The sequence below is a fragment of the Triplophysa rosa genome, linkage group LG11, assembly GCF_024868665.1.
Source record: "Triplophysa rosa linkage group LG11, Trosa_1v2, whole genome shotgun sequence".
Lineage (NCBI taxonomy): Eukaryota > Metazoa > Chordata > Actinopteri > Cypriniformes > Nemacheilidae > Triplophysa > Triplophysa rosa.
This window is the reverse complement of record NC_079900.1, coordinates 23,587,647-23,608,020: the sequence shown is the minus strand read 5'-3', so window position 1 is coordinate 23,608,020 and position 20,374 is coordinate 23,587,647. Positions and strand designations below refer to the sequence as shown.

General features: G+C 38.6%; 2 protein-coding genes across 4 annotated transcripts in view; both read right to left on the bottom strand.

Moving 5' to 3' along the window:
- Positions 1–13,586, bottom strand: part of LOC130560992 (glutamine-rich protein 2) — a 29,790-nt gene extending 16,204 nt beyond the window's left edge. The window contains exons 1-5 of one of the 3 annotated variants that reach the window (XM_057345011.1): positions 8,717–9,489; positions 5,963–6,144; positions 1,134–1,238; positions 954–1,034; positions 61–174 (exon numbers count right to left, since the gene is read on the bottom strand). In XM_057345011.1, coding sequence (XP_057200994.1) covers positions 61–174; positions 954–1,034; positions 1,134–1,235 — 297 coding nt within the window. In that variant the 5' untranslated portion in view covers positions 1,236–1,238; positions 5,963–6,144; positions 8,717–9,489. Of the gene's footprint in view, positions 1–60; positions 175–953; positions 1,035–1,133; positions 1,239–5,962; positions 6,630–8,716; positions 9,490–12,893 lie in introns of those variants that run through there. The other 2 variants (XM_057345009.1, XM_057345010.1) reach the window with 2 other exon arrangements.
- A 290-nt stretch (positions 13,587–13,876) lies between these two features.
- mfsd11 (major facilitator superfamily domain containing 11) lies at positions 13,877–20,269 on the bottom strand. The gene is made up of 14 exons (XM_057345520.1): positions 19,987–20,269; positions 19,621–19,748; positions 19,449–19,504; positions 18,413–18,520; positions 18,250–18,329; positions 18,064–18,160; positions 17,927–17,985; positions 17,567–17,723; positions 17,439–17,479; positions 17,279–17,344; positions 16,682–16,807; positions 16,428–16,602; positions 16,122–16,257; positions 13,877–15,911 (listed from the first exon to the last, which is right to left on the bottom strand). The coding sequence occupies exons 2-14, from the start codon at positions 19,714–19,716 to the stop codon at positions 15,750–15,752; spliced, it is 1,359 nt and encodes a 452-aa protein (XP_057201503.1). The 5' UTR covers positions 19,717–19,748; positions 19,987–20,269; the 3' UTR covers positions 13,877–15,749.
- Between the last annotated feature and the right edge of the window lie 105 nt (positions 20,270–20,374).

Genomic DNA, 20,374 nt, shown 5'->3' with positions numbered 1-20,374 from the left:
CAGTGTGGCTTGTAAGAGACGGTGTTGTCTGTTGAATAAAGTGAATAAAGCTGAACATGCCTCGTGGATCTTTTGTCTCTCGCTGATGAGTGCCGCCTGCATGACTTCCCATGTGACACACTGCGTCAGCTCCTCTGGGAGAGGATACTGAGTGAGCTTCTCCTTCAGCTCTTTCTGAGACACAAAGAGGAACAGAAAACAAACTTGTGCCCTCAAATTGGAAAAATGGAAATTCTGTCATCGTTAACTCATGTCACTCCAAACCCGTGTGACTTCTTTCTTACATATTAAACAAACAGAGAGTTTTGAACAAGATAAATGCTGCTCTTTTAAAGGGATACGTCACCCAAAATGAAAATTCTGTCATCATTTACTCACCTTCGAGTTGTTCCAAATCTGTATAAATGTCTTTGTTCTGATGAACACAGAGAAAGATATTTGGAAGAATGTTTGTAACCAAACAGATCTTGCCCCCTATTGACTCTCATTGTAGGAAAATTAAATTACTTTATTTTTGTTTGTTCTGTTGAACAAAAGAAGACATTTTGAAGAATGTAGGACAGCAAACAGTTCTGGGGCACTTTTATCTACCATTGTATTTTTTCCTACTATGGGAGTCAATGTGGCGCAAAATCTGTCTGGTTATAAGCATTCTTCCAAATATCTTTCTCTGTGTTGATCAGAACAAAGTAATTTATACAGCTATGAAATGACATGAGGCCGAGTGAATGATGACAGAATATAAATTTTTGGGTGACCTATCACTTTAACTAACTGAGTTAATGACAGATGTTTTGGGTCAATTATTCCTTAAGTAACAACCAAAAAACTTCAACAACTGTTGAACTTTTACTTTCTTTTGAGCACTTGTCATGTTATTGCCTCCCCATGATGAATCTCCTTGTTTTCCCTTTGTATATAAGTGTTTGGTATATTCTCGATTGTAAACTCACTGTGGTGTTGTCCAGATCTTCCACTTGATGGCAGTACTGCTCCACAGCTGCGATACGGTCAGCCAACTCCTTCATGTTTAGCTGGAGGTGATAAATGTGTTAACGTGTCACAGAAAAGCAAAAAATTATTTTGTAAAAATGTTTAATGTGTTCTGTTCATATCTGCTCTTATGTTCTCACCTGACTGATCTCACCGTGCAATGCTGTAACCTTCTGCGTCAGATGGTCTCTGGACTCTTTCAGTGTCTGGATTTCTGTCAGCAGCTCTTGGATTAAAGCCATACACTGAGGAACAAAGCAGGATTTAAAAGAACTTTGTAGCCCTTTGAAGATTTATTGGATTTGCTTTCATATCTCTCCTACTGGTCAACATTTACTGTGAAAATCACACTTTTAAAGGAAATCTCTATATTGCCTGAACCGTAGGGGGGGATAAAAGCATAAAAGAGTGTTGCTTAATAAGTTAAGCACATCCTCGGTGTAGTTAATCAACTCCACGTGAGAGGATACAGAGCTTCTTCTGACCTTTAACCCCAACAGAGGTTACCATGACAACACAGGCCTGGGAATCACTACTGGAACAAGCAGGATGTGCACTGCTGTCAGTCCAACTTCTGATGTGTGTGTATAACCCCTGATGTTATTGTCTAACCTGCTGCTTCACTTTTATTACTGTTTGCTTCCTTATGAGATTCTGTTTTTGAAATTTGTCTTGGGGTTTCTGTACAAGATTAAAGGGAAACAAAAGTACGGAGAATCTGATATAATAACAAACAAATACCTGGTCTGTATCCGACCGGACACACACACGTTTAAATACGGACATTACATAGACTTATATAGTTTTTAAACAAAGCTTGTTATAAAGGAATGCTTTCCTAAATTCTTCAAAATATCTCATTATGTGTTCAACAGAACAAAAAATATACAATATCTTTTTCCTACTATGGTAGTGGATGATATCCTAGAACTGAAAACTGCTAACATTCTTCCAAATATCTTTCTTTGTGTTTAACATAACAAAGAAATGTATACCGGTTTAAAACAACCTGCGAGTGAGTAAATGATGACAGCATTTTCCTTTTTGGGTGAACTAGCCCTTTATAATGCTGGGTTCACACCAAACGCGAATTAAGCGATTTGCGCAAATAAATTACATACAAAGTCAATGCAAAGACGCGAATAGACGCGAACCCGCAGCAGGCGATGTGTATGACACGAATCGGGTGGATTCGTCAATCTCGTCTTCCGTGTAATGACAAATTTTTTACCATGGTAATCATTCAGCATCATTACATATAAAAGTACCATAATTTTTACTATGTGGTATTTTTGTAAATGGTAATTTACTGATATAAATAGTAATCAATATTGAAAAAAAAGCATGTTTACCATTCTTTTACTATAGTAAAACTAGGGATGTAACGATTCACCGTGAGCCGGTTGAAAATCGGTTATAATGAGTGACGATTCAAATCGGTTGAGGTGTGAACTGAATCGCAATACATTTTTTGAACAGCAGGGGCCGCTATTTTCACTGCAAATCTAAACGTGGACATGCTGATATTTCTTAAATGCAAAAAAAAACCAAGAAAAGCTCAGACAGTATTAGTTTGTTTATATTAAAGAGACTTTTTCTATTATTAATTTGTTATAAAATTGCAGTTTAGTTTTGTTATTTGAAATAAAACATTATTTAATTATACAAAGAAACGTGAAGCATTTAAGAAATAATGCAAGGGAAGTTGTTCATTTCTAATTTGTTTCAACTCATTTTGTAAAAATAAACCGTGAGTAAATCGTGAATAAATCGCATCGTGAGATCAGAATCGTGACTCGCATCGCATCGTGAGCTGAGTGAATCGTTACATCCCTAAGTAAAACCATGGTTAATTTTTGCAAAAGAATGCCATTAGTGTAGCATGGCACTGACTGCCACTGTACTTTTTGTCAAAATAATTTTGATTGTCATTATCAAACTGACCAACCATTATTTGTTAATACACACATTTTTTTTCATTAATTATTCACCATCTGCTGCTTGGCTAGTGACACAAGCACACAATATTATAGATTGTTATGGAATATCTACTGTAAATCCAGACAACTGGGCCGCAATAAAAGTTCAAAGTGGCTTCACTGATCAGCACACAGCCACATAAGGGGATGAATCTTGTGTCACTCTGTAACTGTGCCAGCGTATCGGATCACAGAGCCCATATTTACCCAACAACCGACTCCACACCCGACCAGCTGTTGCTATGAGTTACCGACGGTCAAAACAACATAGGAACTTCTCAAGAAAACGTCATAGGGAGCACCTTAACTTCACAACAAACAAAAACATGTTTAGAATTATGCTACTGAGACATTTAAATGGACGTTCTGTTTGAATCATATGCTACCACATAAGCAGCCCTGAAGAGTACTGGTAAATCATTAGAAAGAATGGAATGGGATGATTAACGTTTGTTAAGACCCCCTTGACGTTTGTCACTTAACATTTCGCTTTCTTATGAAATCAATAGGCAACTGCTTTACTGATAAAGAACCCCATAAGTGACTTATTTAAAGCACTCTACATAGGCAGCAAAAATACACAAGGCACACAAATATAGTCTAAATTAGTCCACTTTAAGTATTTTAATTATAATAACTATATTTGAGTTAACATTTCTCTCCACCCTGTGACGGACTGGCCGTTTGTCCAGGGTGTGTCCGGCATACATCTTTTGGTGCTACAAAAGATTCTTCGATGCCATAGAAGAACCCTTTGGTTCCATAAAGAACATTTATCATTTAACAAGAACCTTTCTGTTTCACAAAAGGTTCTTTGTGTCAAAAAAGGTTTTTCAGATTATAAAAAGTAAGAAAGAGATGCTTCTTCAAAGAACCTTTGGCTGAATGGTTCTTTGTGGAACCAAAAATGGTTGTTCTATGGCATCGCTGTGAAGAACCTTTTAAGCACCTTTATTTTTAAGACATTGTGATATACACTCTTAAAATAACTATATTTGAGTACTCATCCTACTGGATCTATCTGCTGCTTTTGACACCGTTAACAACCACATTCTCCTGTCGACCATCAAGGCTATGGGTGTCTCTGGAATGGTGTTACAAAGGTTCAAGTCTTACCTCTCAGGTAGGTCATTTAGAGTATCCTGGAGAGGTGAGGACTCTGAGTCCCAACATCTCAATACAGGAGTGCCACAGGGCTCAGTGCTTGGACCGTTGCTCTTTTCCATATACATGACATCCCTAGGTTCTGTCATTCGGAAACATGGATTTTCCTTTCACTGCTATGCGGATGATACACAACTCCATCTGTCATTTCAGCCTGACGATCCGACTGTTTCTGCACGCATTTCAGCATGTCTGAGTGACATTTCGCTCTGGATGAAGGACCATCACCTGCAGTTGAACCTTGCAAAAACAGAACTGCTTGTAATCCCGCCCCGACCCTAAGATTCATCACAACCTTTCCATTCAACTAGGCTCATCAACCATCACACCTTCCAGAACGGTTAGAAACCTGGGAGTGGTAATCGATGATCAGCTAAACTTCACAGATCATGTTGCCAGCACCACCCGGTCCTGTAGGTTCATACTCTACACTACAACATTAGGAAAATTAGACCTTTCCTGTCCGAGCATGCTACGCAAGTCCAAGTCCATGCTCTTGTCCTGTCCAGACTGGACTATTGCAATGCTCTACTGGCTGGACTCCCAGCGTGCACAACCAAACCTCTACAGATGATCCAGAATGCAGCAGCAAGAGTGGTCTTCAATGAACTGAAGAGAGCAAACGTCACTCCTCTCTTCATTAAGTTACATTGGCTCCATATAGTAGCTAGCAATAAAAACCACCACTGGTTCGGCACCCCCATATCTTCACTCGCTAATACAGACTTATGTACCCACCAGATCCCTACGCTCTGCAAACAAATAACGTCTTGTAGTGCCATCCCAAAAAGGGGCAAAATCACTCTCACGTACCTTCTCTGGATCTGTTTCACATCTGTGGAATGATCTGCCCGCTGCTACAAGATCAGCAGATTCTGTGGCCATCTTTAAGAATCAGCTGAAAACACATCTCTTCCGTCAATACCTGAAAGATTAGTACTGACTTCTATTTCTTTTCTACTCTTTCTACTGTTCTACTGTGGTAGGCTTTGTTGTTCCAATTGCTTCTATTGTTTACCTCATTTGTAAATCGCTTTGGAAAAAAGCATCTGCTAAATGACTAAATGTAAATATAATTGTAAATGTTAAAGAAATGTGCTTTAAAAGGTTCTTCGATGCCAAAGAAAAACCTTTTTGGTTCCATAAAGAACCTTTAACATCTGAAGAAACGTTCTGTTTCACAAAGGGTTCTTTGTGACGAAAAAAGGTTCTTCAGATTATAAAAAGTAAGAAAGGTTTTTAAAGAACCTTTGACTGCATCACTGTGAAGAACCCTTTAAGCACCTTTATTTTTAAGAGTGTATATTAGCCCTCCAGTGATCCCGCAGAGGACAAGCTGGTTTGGAGAATGGATAGAAGGATGAATGGAACAATTCTTTTATTTCTATTGCACTGCAGACAAAAGTCGTCCATCAAATTCCCTATGACTCCGACCTTCCAAGATGGCGACAACCAATTTCTGAATAACTTGTAAAGGTGTAGTTCATCCAAAAATGAAAATGCTGTCATCATTTATTCACTCTCTTGTCATTTCAATTTTCATGACCTGTATGACTTTCTTTCATCTGCAGAACACAAAAGAAGATATTTTGAAGAACGTTGCTAACCAAACGACATTGCTTCCCATTGACTTCCATTGTATGAGTACAAGACATTTCTCAAAATATCTTTGTAATAAAGCTCAATAAAACGGGAAGGAAGGAGGCGGGAACCGGCGAACATTTAAACATTTTAATCAAAAATAAATAAACAATAAACAGCAGTAAAACAGGCCGGCAGCCCCTCACGGACGACTGCCGGCCACACGAACGTAAACAAAACTTAACTAATGTCCGGGCCCGGTCCTCTCTCGCCGTCTACTCCTGTCGCTCGGCCTTTTATGCTTCCGATCTCTTCCGTGGGAGATACGAGGCCGGTGTGGCGCCCAGCTGATGCTCATTATCAATCACATCACCGGCCTCGCTTCCTCCTCCCATGGCTCTCATCACGCCTCCTTCGTCACAATCTTCTTTTTTGTTTCACAGAAGAAAAAGCCACATACAGATTTCGAACGACATTATAGGGTGAATAAATGATGACAGAATATTTGTTTTTGCGTAACCTACCCCTTTAGGTACTTAAATTGCACCGTATTACATTCCATTTATAATCATGCCATTTTAAGAAAGGTACATGTGTGCATTTAACAAACATTATTGTGCATCAATGAATGTCTACTTTTTCACTAGTTCTGCTCTATAACAACATACCTACACATGACTTCAGCTACACACAGTACTCGAGTTGAGGGGGGATGGCATCCCCCTTTGAATTAAAGATGATCAAAATCATCCCCCCTCTAAAACGGCCATCCCCCCTTCCCATCCCCTGTTATCTTATCAATGAATGTGTAAATATTACCAGTGGTAATTTACTACTATTATTTTTGCGAATATTGAATAGGCTAAAATACTGTGGACGAGGGGAACGTGCACATAATAGGCTTGTTCGACTTCATGCGGCGCCGCAAGATCCGACAGGCGAATGACATCAAAGTACCGCGAGAGCGATTCGAAACCAAACATTTTATGGTTTTTCAAATGGCTCTCGCGGTACTTTGATGTCATCCGCCTGTCGGATTCTTGTGGCGCCGCATGAAGTCGAACAAGCCTAATGACACGACGATTTGTTTTAAATTGACGTCACATCAGTCAGCGAACTAGCAGCGCAGGTGCTGGTGATTTCAGCATCACGGCCAAGCCCAAGTGACATGGACAGCTTGACCTGAGGGACTTCGGCTTTAAGAGGGCAAGAAGTAGCACTGAAGGTAAGTCAAGAGTCAGGAATACTTTTGATATGTCACCAAAGGCGGAATCTCTGGACAGAGGCGATAACAACACAGTTAACGATGTTAGTTAGTTTGGAGCTTTTTTTCTTGTTAGCTAACGCCAGCTAGCTAGCTAATGTCAAGTTAGACTTTACATTCACAAAGTTAATGTTAGATTTGGTTTCTGTTTCACCTGGAATATCTTACTGCAGGGTTTCCCACAGCACTTTACAGTGGCCACCTAAGCAACACACGCCTGCCTCATTAACTAACCTAAGTAGAAAAAAAAAAGTTTATTTATGAGCGTTATCTGCAGTTACTCTGTCCTGTCCGATCAGCGGCATCTGGTGGAATGTCATCGCTCTATCTATCATCGTTCGCCAAACATTCTACTACAACATATAAATGGCAAGTGCAAGGAAAGCCATTACTAGCCATTACTTTTCCTTACATGATTATGAAACTCTTTGGAAGCTATAGCCGGGTTTCCATCCAAAGTTGCGAATTTAGCTTATGTGCAAAATTGGAATATCACATAAAACATTTTCGAATAAGTACCGTTTCCATCCAACTAGTCAACCGTCACTTCCTAATAAACTGCTACTAAATATCAGTAAGAAAAGTAAGAGAAGCCACTGAATATAATAATTTTCATATATAATAAAACTTGCGCAAGCCGACGATTACGAAACACAATAAATGCGGTGCTTTTGTGGATGCCTGCTGTTTGGGAAACACAGTCGTGACAGTTCTAAGAGGCAATTACAGAATACTTTGACGACTTTGCTCAGGCATTTAAGAATGACCATAACAACATTTCTGATGCTGTGTCACAAGATCAGTACTCTGGTTAGTCAGGTTACGCCGTCTCATGGTGCAGTTACGTGACTTTTTGGAGGAATTTATTCGGCAAATGCGATTCCATCTCCCATTATTCGCATTTACCCTTTTTTCGCAAAAAAGATAAACCACCTCAAGGGAGCGTAAAAACTTTTTTGCGAATTAAGGGTTTTTAATTCGAAATTTGCCGTTTCCATCACTTGTTTCTGATGCAAAACTTCAAAATGCGAATAAAACCAGAGTGATGCAAACCCGCTTAATGAGATACTTTAGGGGAGAACGGGGTAGGCAGCATTGAACTGATCAGTTATTAATTTTGCTTCCCCTTTTTTGTCTTTTGTTTGGCCACCTCAAGTTTAAGAAATGTCAGGTGATGCTATGTATTTGTATTATATGTATTATTTTCAAGATTTTGTAATTGGCACATTTGTTTAATCCATTTGTTCTTGCACTTCAATTCAGATGCACTTGACTTGAGAGGATTCATGATCATTTACAATGTTTTGTGAGGTTTTGTTTCAACATTTAGTAGATGAATTCCCAATAGATTTATAGGTATCATGAGTATGAAGTTGCACCTGCACCCAGTGGGAAAATGTGTCCTCTGTATTTACCCCAACTATGTAGGAGCAGTGGTAGCCATGCCAACCTGGGGACCATTGCAACTCCAATTCTGAGGTGCCTTGGTCAAGATCAATGAAAGGAGTATCTGATACGTAATACATCAATAGCATGCATGTTGTTTTAGAGTAATATAATATAATAATTATCTTTGTGCTTAAACAATAATCAAAAGGGTACACCGTTGGTCTCCCACCATATGCGCTGTCATCAGCACAAATGATCTGTCCCTAAACGTTAAATCCCCCTGATTTTTTTTACAACTCGAGTACTGGCTACACATGACTTTTTGCTAACAGATCTAACCACACACCTCTGACGGCAGCATTGCCGTGAACAACCTGCACAATATGTTAAGCAAGCGCCCCCTGGCTCGGCTCCTAAACTCCATGTACAGAGCTCACACAGTCACCCATGCGTCTCATTCCTGTTCGGCCTCCCTGGATTCAAATGACAGCTGGGCTGCAGGGATCAGCCGGGGCACCGGCGGATAACCATGGATGACTCCAAACATGTCCAAACGACGCATTAATGATTAAGATGATCAGGACCTCCCCGTGCCGTGCGCTGTCTGACTGCTCCTCACATCACCGGAGTCTGCGTGAAACAAACGCCTGCGCTGCGGGAGGTGAATTACTGTCGGCTTGTCAGAGAATGAAGAAAGACAAGGAGGGGTGGTGATCGGAGCTGATGGCGTAGGCATGTCTGGGCAAACTACACATCAGGCAATATGAGACTTTCTCGTGACAGGTAAATGGATATAACAGTGTGTGTTCTGATGTGTCACTATAAAATACAGTAGCCATCCAAAGTTTAGACACACCTGACCGAATGCATCTGTCTCATCTCCGGCCATTTTGATTAAACACACAAAGCAGACAAACAGTTTTATCAATGGATGAGCTGGACTGGAAAGTAAAAAATAAAAGAGACACTAACAAGAATTCACTTTACATTTAACCACCTGGCAGACGCTTTTATCCAGAGCAACTTACATTGCATTATACTATACATTTGTTTCTGAGTATGTGCAATCCCTGGGAGAGAACCCTTGACCGTTGCGTTGCTAGCGCCACGCTCTAACCACTGAGCCACAGGAAAGCTGTAATCTTAGCAAAGAAGGATACTTGAAAGAATCTTTCGACATCTTCGGTTACTGCATAATTTACATACTTCTGTTTTTGGATTCTTTTTGGATTTTTTTCTGACCTTTGTTGTAGAAACACAGTATTTACATTTCTTTTGAGTTTTGCAAGTAATGATCTCATATTTTTTGTAATTTCAGAGTTGCCTTTTTAAATGTAGTTAAAGGGATAATTCACCCGAAAATGAAAATTCTGTCATGAATTACTCACTCTCTAGTTGTTCCAAATCTGTTTAAATTTCTTTGTTCCGATGAACACAGAGAAAGATATTTGGACAAATGCTTGTAACCAAACAGTTATTGGACCCCATTGACTACCATAAAAATGACAATGGTAGTCAAAATTGCCCCAGAACTGTTCGCCATACTACATTCTTCAAAATGTCTTCTTTTGTGTTCAACAGAACAAACATATAATGATAAAGTAATTTTTCCTAGTATGGTAGTCAATGGGGTCCAAGAACTGTTTGGTTATAAGCATTCTTCCAAATATCTTTCTCTGTGTTTCATCAGATATTTATACAGATTTGGAACAACTCGAAGGTGAGTAAATGATAACAGAATTTTCATTTTTGGGTGAACTATCCCTTTAACCACAATGTATGTATTTACACAAAAACAAACAATTCTGGTGTTTGAAAATCCATTTAGCAAATGAAAAAAAAAGTTTGTGAGTTAAATTCAAAGTGTTATCAGTTTGAGCAATTGCTTTTGGGAGCAGCAAACCTTGGAAATTTACATCTAGCCAATCAGAATCAAGTAAGAGCTGTGTAATAATGGTTAATATAGACATATACAGTTTCTCAGTTCCAAGAATGCTAAGAATGAAGACCGGTCTTGCAAGGCAACCTCGGAAGAACGAACTCGGATAGACATGCTGCATTGACTTCTGGGACTTCAAGCAGGTTTGGTTGAATTCTACATTTGATGCATCCTTGATATCGAGAATATATCTGGGCACTTGTACTTGTAATATATCCTGTGTTCTCTGTACTTGAGTACTGAATCCAGACTTCGATGGTTAAAGGTCCGGTTGAACGCGCAGTTTCTGCCAATCGCATTTTAATCTTGAGTACCTAGTAGTATTGCATACTTCGTATCTTCGAAGAGTCTTTAGTTTGATCACATTTATAAAAGATAGATACAGCTGTAAGATTATTTCCGAAAACAGACAACCTCCTGGGGGTGTGCAGGGGGAGGAACTAAATCACAAGCACACAATACATCATTGCATTATCCCTGCATAACTGTTGATTCACTATAAGTTAGTGTTGTTTACATTATGCACGTATGCGCCGGTTGCCAACAAAACACAGACATATGACTTAGTTTTACTTACCGCGTGCAGTTCAAGTCCACCATCTTTCAGCGCTGGGACCGCTCCATCTATCAATTTCAAATGATCTGCAAATCCAGCGTTATATCCCCGGTTTACATAACATCCATCACTGAAATGCCGTGAACAAACAAACACACCTCAACTTCTCTCACTATCGCAAGAGAGCTGCATCTGCAGGCCCACAGCGCAGCCAATCTTGATGCAGCACAGCCAATTTTGATGGTAAGCGGGTCTTCCTATCGCTTTGTCGGTTGATGCGTGGGTGGGCTATTTCTTTCACCTTGCCAACTAAAAGTTGTTATGTAACGGTTTTTCATGTTCTAATAAAACTTTCCGAAACCTATACGAACCTTGGGGGAGTGTATCGTGCACAGAAATACTATGTAATTCGTCCAACTCGTTTGACAAGTTGACCATGTTAAGCATGAGAAGACAACACGTTTAACATTGTAAAGAAGTCAGAATGCTTGAAACAGCGTTAAAGCACCCCTTTAACCATGACGTAGAGCAAGAACACAATGACGCAAGATCGCTGAAGAACGCATATTGAGAAACAGCCATAATCAGTACTTAACACAAATATATTAGTTGTGTGTCCCAAATGACATACTACACAATATACATTATGCACTCAACCATGTAGTATATGAATTTTAGACGAGTAGTATCGTCCATTTTTTGTACATTTTAAATTTAATGTAGTTTTCATCTGTTTTGCCAAGCAATACTGTAGTCATCATAAGTGAAACTGGGACTGTTAAGTGCGTAAAGTGTCCAGAGTTAAGGAGGATTTTTACTTCTGCGTCAGACCTACGCAGTAGGCATCGTGCCAGTTTTCGTTTATACTTGTGCACCGTTGTCCGCGTCGACACTTACATTTTTGGAAAGGGTTATGGCGTAGGGTACGCGTAATGTGTAGGCTACGGCGTAGGTCCGATGCAGAAGTAAAAATCGCACTTTATACACTTCATATTTTCGGTTGAAAAAGCGCATCATCATATAACGCACTGTAACCCACTGCTTCTTGGGGCTTATTGCTTTATTTTAGACTTACGTATACTGTGCATATGTTGCAGTACATGTTATGCTGAGTCAGGTGTTAGATATTGATTGTCTTTAATCAAAGTTACAATTTGAACATTGATGGTACATGCTCTTGACTGTATCGTGCATGTGTTATGTAAGAGCTGTTGACATCATATCGCTGATATTTAATGGTTTTAGGAGTGTTTGGCGTGTGGAACACGAGACACAGATGGTGTTATTTGAGAATGGAGCTCAGTGTCTGTCGCTCATTGTTTGGTTCTCTGTCATCAGTCATCTACAGATGAGAGGCACTGGTGAGACATTCAACCTCCCCCAGACCCCCAGCAGAGCAGACGCCGACTCGCCCAGGGTGTGTACCTAGGACGGGGCGAATGCCATTGGGAACAGGACTATTTGTGCCATTTGAGTTGCCTTTTTAATTTTTGAATTTGTATAAAGATAGTCAACGTGGTACGAAACTGTAATTTGTATTTGAGGAAGTGGAATGCACATGGAATGAAAAAAGAAAGAAAAATATCACCATGAAGTGTGCGGCCAATTCAAGTCAAATCCCAAAACTGTAAAAACACTAACACACTGTAAAAAATGATGTGATCAATAAGTCATGGCAATATTACCAACTTATCAAAATCACTTTAAATTGCATCAATTCACAACTAGTCAAGATTGAAACAGTAAGTTAAAAGGATTTTTTTATTACTGTATATCTCAAAGCCAACTTATACTCAAAGCCAATTATCCAGTAATGCGCTTATAACGCGTCTTTTGGATGTCAAAACATAGTAAGGCCGCACCATAGACATACACGCATTAACATGATTCATGTCCAAAGACCTCATTTGTGATAGGTAGTAGAGTAAATAAACGTACATTTTTTCTAAGTCTTGAAACGCATGATATAATGTGATTATAGTTATATATATATATAATATGATGTAGCATTCAGAGGGGTGGGCTTACCTTGGACACTCCATCCTCGTTACTCTGCGTCTTTCTGCGGAGCTGCATGAGGCTCCACATGTCATGGACAGCACTGTCAGATCTGAGGAGCTGTGAGGCGCTGGGCAGAGACTCCAGCAAAGACATCTGCTCCTCCATCCGACAAACCTTCTCCTCCAACACTGCATTAGGGCTTGATTTGTCCAGGGTGAAAAAGGCTTTACTCTGAGACGGGCCGCCGCCGTGGTGGTGGTCCACATCTCTCCAGACAGTTGTGATCCCCTCAATCTTCAGGTGCCCGAGGATGGCGTTTAGTAGCGCGTGCAATGCGCTGAAATTGACAGCTCCGACATCTGGAGTTCCTATAGAGAGGTCTAGCAGCTCGTGCAAGCTTATGTCGGTCATCCTATAGGGTTCAACCCGAGTGAATGTAGTTTAAAAGATGTGTGATAACATGCTTTGCTGTCGAAAAAGAAAACCGACAATCACAGATGGGTTTGTTTAAATACGATCTCCAAACTAGAATCCAAATACGATTTTAGTCTTTTGTCAAACATGGTCGCTGAAGTATGACACTAAATTGCGTCTTCGTTTCTGTGAAGTCTATTAAAGGATCCTGAAGTTTTCAGTTGTAGCGCCTAAAAGTTTGTCGTCATCTATTCATCGTTTCATTCGCATGTTACCGGCAGCTTTGCTTTTGGTAAACTGTTTCAAGATTGCTCCTCTATTTGCCTTCTCCCCGCCTACCGGAGATACTGATTGGTTGTAATGCTGAGCACTCTATCCTAATTGGACATATGAGCTGTTAGTCAATTGAATTGCGCTCTGTTGTGAGTGGCGGCGTCTTTGGTTGCTTAGCAACTTTCTCAGTTGCATCATCGGTCGTGCACGTGAGAATTAAATTAAAACAATGAAAACATGTAAATTGCATTAATTAATTACAACTGAATTGCTTTTCTTTAATCATGTCAATCGTTTATTTATTTTCTTCCGATTAGATTTATTATTTCAGGTTTGGTCCCCCATACAGAGAATATCTCATAAATTATCCTACCACAAATCATGATTATTACACTAAATAAGTAACTAACTAGGGCATAAACAGTGCCTTTATTGTTACCAAATCTGTATCTTTAAATGGCACCTAAAAGAGTACAATCACAGTGACAGCATTTTTTTTTCTGAAAGCGTACAATTAATGAAAATATTTTGTAGTAGCAGAAGTACGTTTTTACTTTGACTTACCTCTTTCTTAATGTGATCGAGAATTTTTTTTGATAGAAAAGATTAGTAAGATTAACCTTTATTAACTTGAAAAACCATTTGTGCAGCACAATAATGTGCATAATAAACAGCAAAGCATAGACATAAGAATCAAAGGCTGACAAAGTTTTTTCATCCCATGTATAAATATATTTTTTTTTAAAAGAAATCCAGGTGCCATTACCATTTTTACAGTAAGATACATTCAAGTATAAGATCAGATATTCATATCACATTTTCCCTCAAAATCCTGTAGATTGCCCTGAAACAATTACATGTAAAACTGAACAGATTCTGTTAAACTTATAGAACAATGCATGTTCTATACAACAATGCATATATATCTAATTTCATGCAAATTAGGTCTCAGTACATGTACTGCAATTGATTAATAACAAATGTTTTTTCCAAATCTCCTCTGATATATATTTACTTTTGACATGCTGTCAAATTGATTTTAATGTGGAAGCAATTAGATTTTTCATGATCTGTCTGTTTCTAAAGATTTAGTCAGACTTGCAATATATCAGTTCAGACAAATAAACAAAATACAGATCTCAAACTGCTAAAGAGTCCTTCATTCTTTGGCAAAAAAAAATGCTCTCTTTAAAAAAAGTCAACTGACAAAAATATTAAAACAAAGAAACAATGAACCCATATCTATTTACTGACTGCTTTAAATATGCTGTCAAGTGTCTCACTTTGATGCTGATTTTGTAGTTAGTGAAAAAAATACAAATTTTGCATTTTTGTAGTGCACTGCACAGCATATGTACATGTATATGATATTCCACAGCTCAGTGATTTATTGCATTTGCTCTTAATTTCACTACAACAACTGAATTACTTCATGAAACATTTACCTAGAGGTGAATAAGTAATTACTTACTCACCTTAATCTTGTTATACATTTAATGGAACACAAAATGAGAATATTTTTAACCAAACTTTATGAACTAACCATCATTGGCTCTTTTCCATAGTTTTACAACAAGTTGCAGAAAGATGGTAGTTCATCCATGTGATATGACCAAAATCTTTTACTCTTTTTTTCCCAATTTTTTAGTGATTATTAGTTTATTTTGTTTTTAGAACATGACAGACATGTTGTATGGAAGAGTCGAGTTGCATAAACATGTTTTTCAAATATTCTCTTAGTGTGTTTCACTAGCACAAATCTTGTGGATTTGGAATGATGTAAGGCTGAGTAAATGATGATACATTTCATTCTTGGCTATTCTCTCAATCAATTTTGACACTTTCAATGTCCAACAAAAATATATGATATTGTTGGAAAGATGGTGCGATCTAAATTGTTCTAAATCTTCCAGCACATGGTGACTGGCATTGCACAGTCCAAATGTTATAAAAAATAAACTGTCGTTGTGTTACAGCATTAACCTTAAAGGCTGAACCTTAAAGGCCCTTAGAGGAGTAAACTTATTTTCATGTGCAAGTAAAGAATATTAATCTATGACGCCGATTCTTTTAGAAAGAATGAATCCAGGTAATACTAGGTGCTTCCCAAGTTTAGAAGGCTAAAGGATAAACCAGAGGAAGAAATGGCCTGTAAGGATGATACTGTGACAGTATTTCTGTCAGTTTCTGTACTAATCAGATACTGCCATGATCAGAGTTCCTTCGACTGCTCATAGCTATCCACTCCACCACAAAGAAAGTTACCGTACCCCAGAAGCCCACCAGCACCATGATGAGCAGCTGCCATTGCAGGAGAAGATAGTTACTGTAGAAGAAGGCCACAGCAGCTGTGATGGACTGCAGAGACAAAACATTGACAAAACAATGTAATGAAGCCGAGCAGAACTATAAAGACGATTCTCAAGATTTGAACAAATCGATCACATATTGGAACTGGATTCTATTCTAATCTAGAAAACTAATAATAATTGTTAACATCCCTAAGTTTCAAAATAAACATTACTGTAAAGTACCACCAGAATGTTTAACAAAAAGAAAAGTTCAAACCTGTACAAATTTGAAGACTGCAAAGGCAGGGGCGCTGTCTTCCCGGAACAAGAAACCCACAATGCTGATGAGCTGAGTGTTAAAGCAACTGTCACCCAGGCCCAGCAAGAAACTGCATATCAAAGCCACAAGCACGCTACAAAAACACACAACCAGTTAAAACAAATGAATACAGAGAAAAGAGATCAGAGCTGATAAACACCTGGACATTTGTCTTCGTGTTTGGTATTTGTGTCATACAGGCTCAGTTTTCAACAGTCTTTCATATGAGAAGTACAGTACTGTCACTGGTGCCCCATACTGTACCTGGGCTGCATGTAAGCTTGCATCTGTGTGCCTTCCTCTGGGGCCACAGGAGCATCGCTGGCTATGTTGAGGAAAATAAGGTAGAATGCCACAAAATGGGTAACCATTCCGAGAAACACCACTGGGTTTCTGCCAAAGCGGTTACATTTATCCAGGATCCCGAACACTCCCCCTCCTGGTCAAACAGAAAACAGTTTATTATGATAATTACATCTGTCACATTAAAATGGAGGGTTGCTTGTGTACTGACTTACCCAGTATTTCACCAACGCCAATCAAAATTCCTGAGAGGCCGATGAGACCCTTAGCGTCGCCTCCAAATTTAGACATGGCCCCTAAACATGTCCCATATACCCCACTGTAAAAGGTCAGCTCGAGCCCTGGAAACCCATACAGTAGGACAACCACATTTTCTCAACAATGTAGCCCAGTCAGTCATTTGAAACAATTCTGTATAAATGTATTACAGCTGGCCAATTTACAGATGGATTAAAACTATGGTAACAATAATATGTATGAGCCTTTCAAATCTTGGCTTCTGTAAATTTGAAAGAACAGAGTAATCAGGGTAATCGTAGATGTGGGCTTCCTTCTTTCTGCTAACACTGGGTCCCTTTGAATCAAAAAAACATTTCTAAGCCCAGTCTTATCTGTCGTAATACACTTTAAACAATTCTCAGATGGTGTCACTGCTGCAGCTCCTCTTTCTTTTTTTATTATTCTCACATTTCTGTCTTTTCACTACAGGGGTGCCCCAGGGTTCTGTTCTGGGCCCCCTTTTTTCCCTAATCCATGTTATATCTGTAAGTATGGTTTTCATTACTATTTTTTCTTATGTGGACTGAACTTACCAGAGTAAGCAAAAGGAATGCTCAGCAACAGCATCTCTTTGGTCACTGCTAGTTGTATGGATTTCTCTGTGGAAAAGTGACGAGCTCTTAGTAAATAAAAGAACATGCCTCAAAGTAAACTATTTTATTTTCCAATATTAAATAAATCACTGCAACTAACTGAATGCATCCAGTGCTTGAGAGCCCAGACCCTGAGATGCTCTTAAAAGAAAAGACACATTTTGACATGATTAAACTACGGGCCAAATAAATACCTTGATATGCAGAAGTACACAAATACAGCCTTACACCACTGAGCTACTGTCCGAGATGTCTGTCGGAAGAAGTGACTCAGAGGCATCAGATGGTGCCGGTTCTGGGTCTGGCCTCTGGATCAGGAAAAAGAGGAAGCTGCCAACTAGGCTGATGACCGTAAGTGTGATGAAGACAGTTTGACGATCCTTGTCTGGCAAAAGAGATTTTCACTTCATTTGGACTTCAAGAAGCAGCAGAAGCAAATCTTATTACAAACGTACAAACTTAAATTATATTTCTGTCCAACCATTTGGAATTTCTTCCAAGTGTCAAAAATGCACATAGTTGAAGTAATTATAATATAATAAGATAAAATAATATAATACTGTATATATATATAATATAGAATTTCACCTGTTATGTGAGTCTTTCCATGCCATGCAAGATATATATACAGATTGCCAAAGAATAAACTGCAAAAGAGAATAAATGAATCAGACACATTTTCTGTGCAAACAGTCTAGGTGGAAATGATAAATAGCAGGAAGTACCTAAACTGCATCAATGCCCAAAATATTCCACTGTTTCTTCCTATTGTGGAATCCTTAGAGTTAATGGTTAGTAGGTTCCCCTGGGCTGTCCATAGCACTGCCAGAAACAAACATAAAGGACAGAAAGTCAGATACCGTTTGGTAACACTGGATATTTTTTTAACAGCACAGAAATGTATCTTCTACCTGCAGCTGCGATCCCAAGTAAAACTGAGAATGTGTAGAATGACCATGTGTAGGGATGAATGAACACAGCAATATATGCGCTAAAATACACAAAAGACCAGACATTTAAAAAATATAAACTATAGACATATCTAGATTATGATAAAGCCATTCAAACACTTACCTGTAAACAAGACCACCGAAAAACAAAGATAATAGCGGTCCAATGACGGCTATCACTGAGGGAGCGATAAGGTTTGAGGCAGAGAACACTGCATAGATAATCGCCATGCTGGAGATTTGGAAGAGATGCATTGAAAATAAAACATTACGATGACTTTGTGGTACTCATCATTTACTCAAATATCTATTCTATTTAACTAAAAAGCTGTGCGAAAACTGTTCAAATAAATAGGTAAATCCTTCAATATCTCAAGCAGTGAAAGAAGTCTTCCGAATTTCCCCCCAATATTCGTGGCCAATATTAAAAGGAAGCACATTTTATCTGGATCAGTGGCATTCGTATATCTTTACTGCACCTTGGAAATTAAAGACCTACCTACTATGATTGTGTCACATGAGTACTTTACTACCTCAAACTTCTGTTTTCTTGAAAACAGACAGTTTGTCTTTAACAGTGCCACAGTCAATTAGATTATTGAGGTTAAGTTAGGGAATGGTGCAATTCATTTGATCACAGCACAAGATCATCATATGACCAGACTTTCATCTATAAAGTGACCATCATAAAACAGAGTCACACAGTACAGTTGCACGAAAACATGACTGAAACCAGAAACAGAAAAAAACCCATAATACATTTATATTTATACAGTTGTGCATACAGTACAACTCTTCTGCTTACTCTATTAACTTACATTTAATTCATTATTCTACCTATTTATTTGCTTGTTAATAAAGTGCTCATGAAAATCCCATAGAATTCTGATTCTGATATTGAAAAACAGTCAGCAGTGACCACACAATCCAATGATAAACTGCATATTCGTCTGTGCTTTGTTTATTAATTCACCTTGTTGTTTCAAATTAATTGATGTATTTGATCATTCCTAAACCTGTCTGGTTACGTTTTAAACACTTAAATTCCCACGGAGAGAATGAATAAGGAAACTACTCCAGGGGGAAGTGGGCAGTCACTTTTTCTTTTCTTAAGCAATAGCACTCTTATGGCAGATGAAAGCAATGAAAACAGTTCATACCTTGTGTATCCACTTCCATGAAACTCAGTGCTATTAAAGCTCTTTATCACGGTTTGCTGAAAAACAAGGCCATACATATGGGCATTTGTAAATAGCCTCTTATAAACCTAGTCACTATTATCACAAGATTTTTATCAGATCATGCATTTGTAGGTGACAGCTCAAAACCTACTTCAATGTTCCCGCAGGTCCCAAAAGCAGTGAACATAACCATGAATCCCAAGCCCAGGATAATAATGTTGAGCAGGGCTTTCCCTTCTGGACTCATTTTGACGTTTTTAGCTCGATGACAACCTGAGACTAAAGTTAACACACAAGTCAGGTAACTTAAACATTTTTTATCCATATGTTGCTTATGAATGAAACCATGGAATGTTCAGTTAAACCAATGACGTGATCGTTTAAGTAAAAAGGGAAAATCATTCATTTGATTTAATAATGTAACTTACTAAAGACATAATGCACAACTGGTTTATTGATTTCCTCATGCTCGTGAAGAAAGACTGACTGTAAAATGAATTGTGTTCAATAAACTTACCAGCTAGTTTAGTGCGATGATGGTAATCAGGTAATTCATAATGTAAGAGAAATGGCGATCAAGAGGATTCCGATGTTGACGAAAACATTTTGTAAAGGTGATAATTGCATATATATTACTTTCCTACTTCACGAACAAGCTGCTCTGTCTGTCTGTCTGTCATGTGACTGGCGTCAGCTGACCGCGACACCCCGACAATCGTCTGCGAAGGTGTTTGTGGGTAATGGAGTTTTTACTCAACACCGCACACCTAATTAATTTATATTTAATATGAAAAACGCGATAACCCGGTTTGTAAATGTTAAAGCGATATTCGGTGTTTTTATAAACATGAATAAGTAGTTTAGATATCATTTAGAGCCTCATTGTGATTATCACGTTAGTGTTA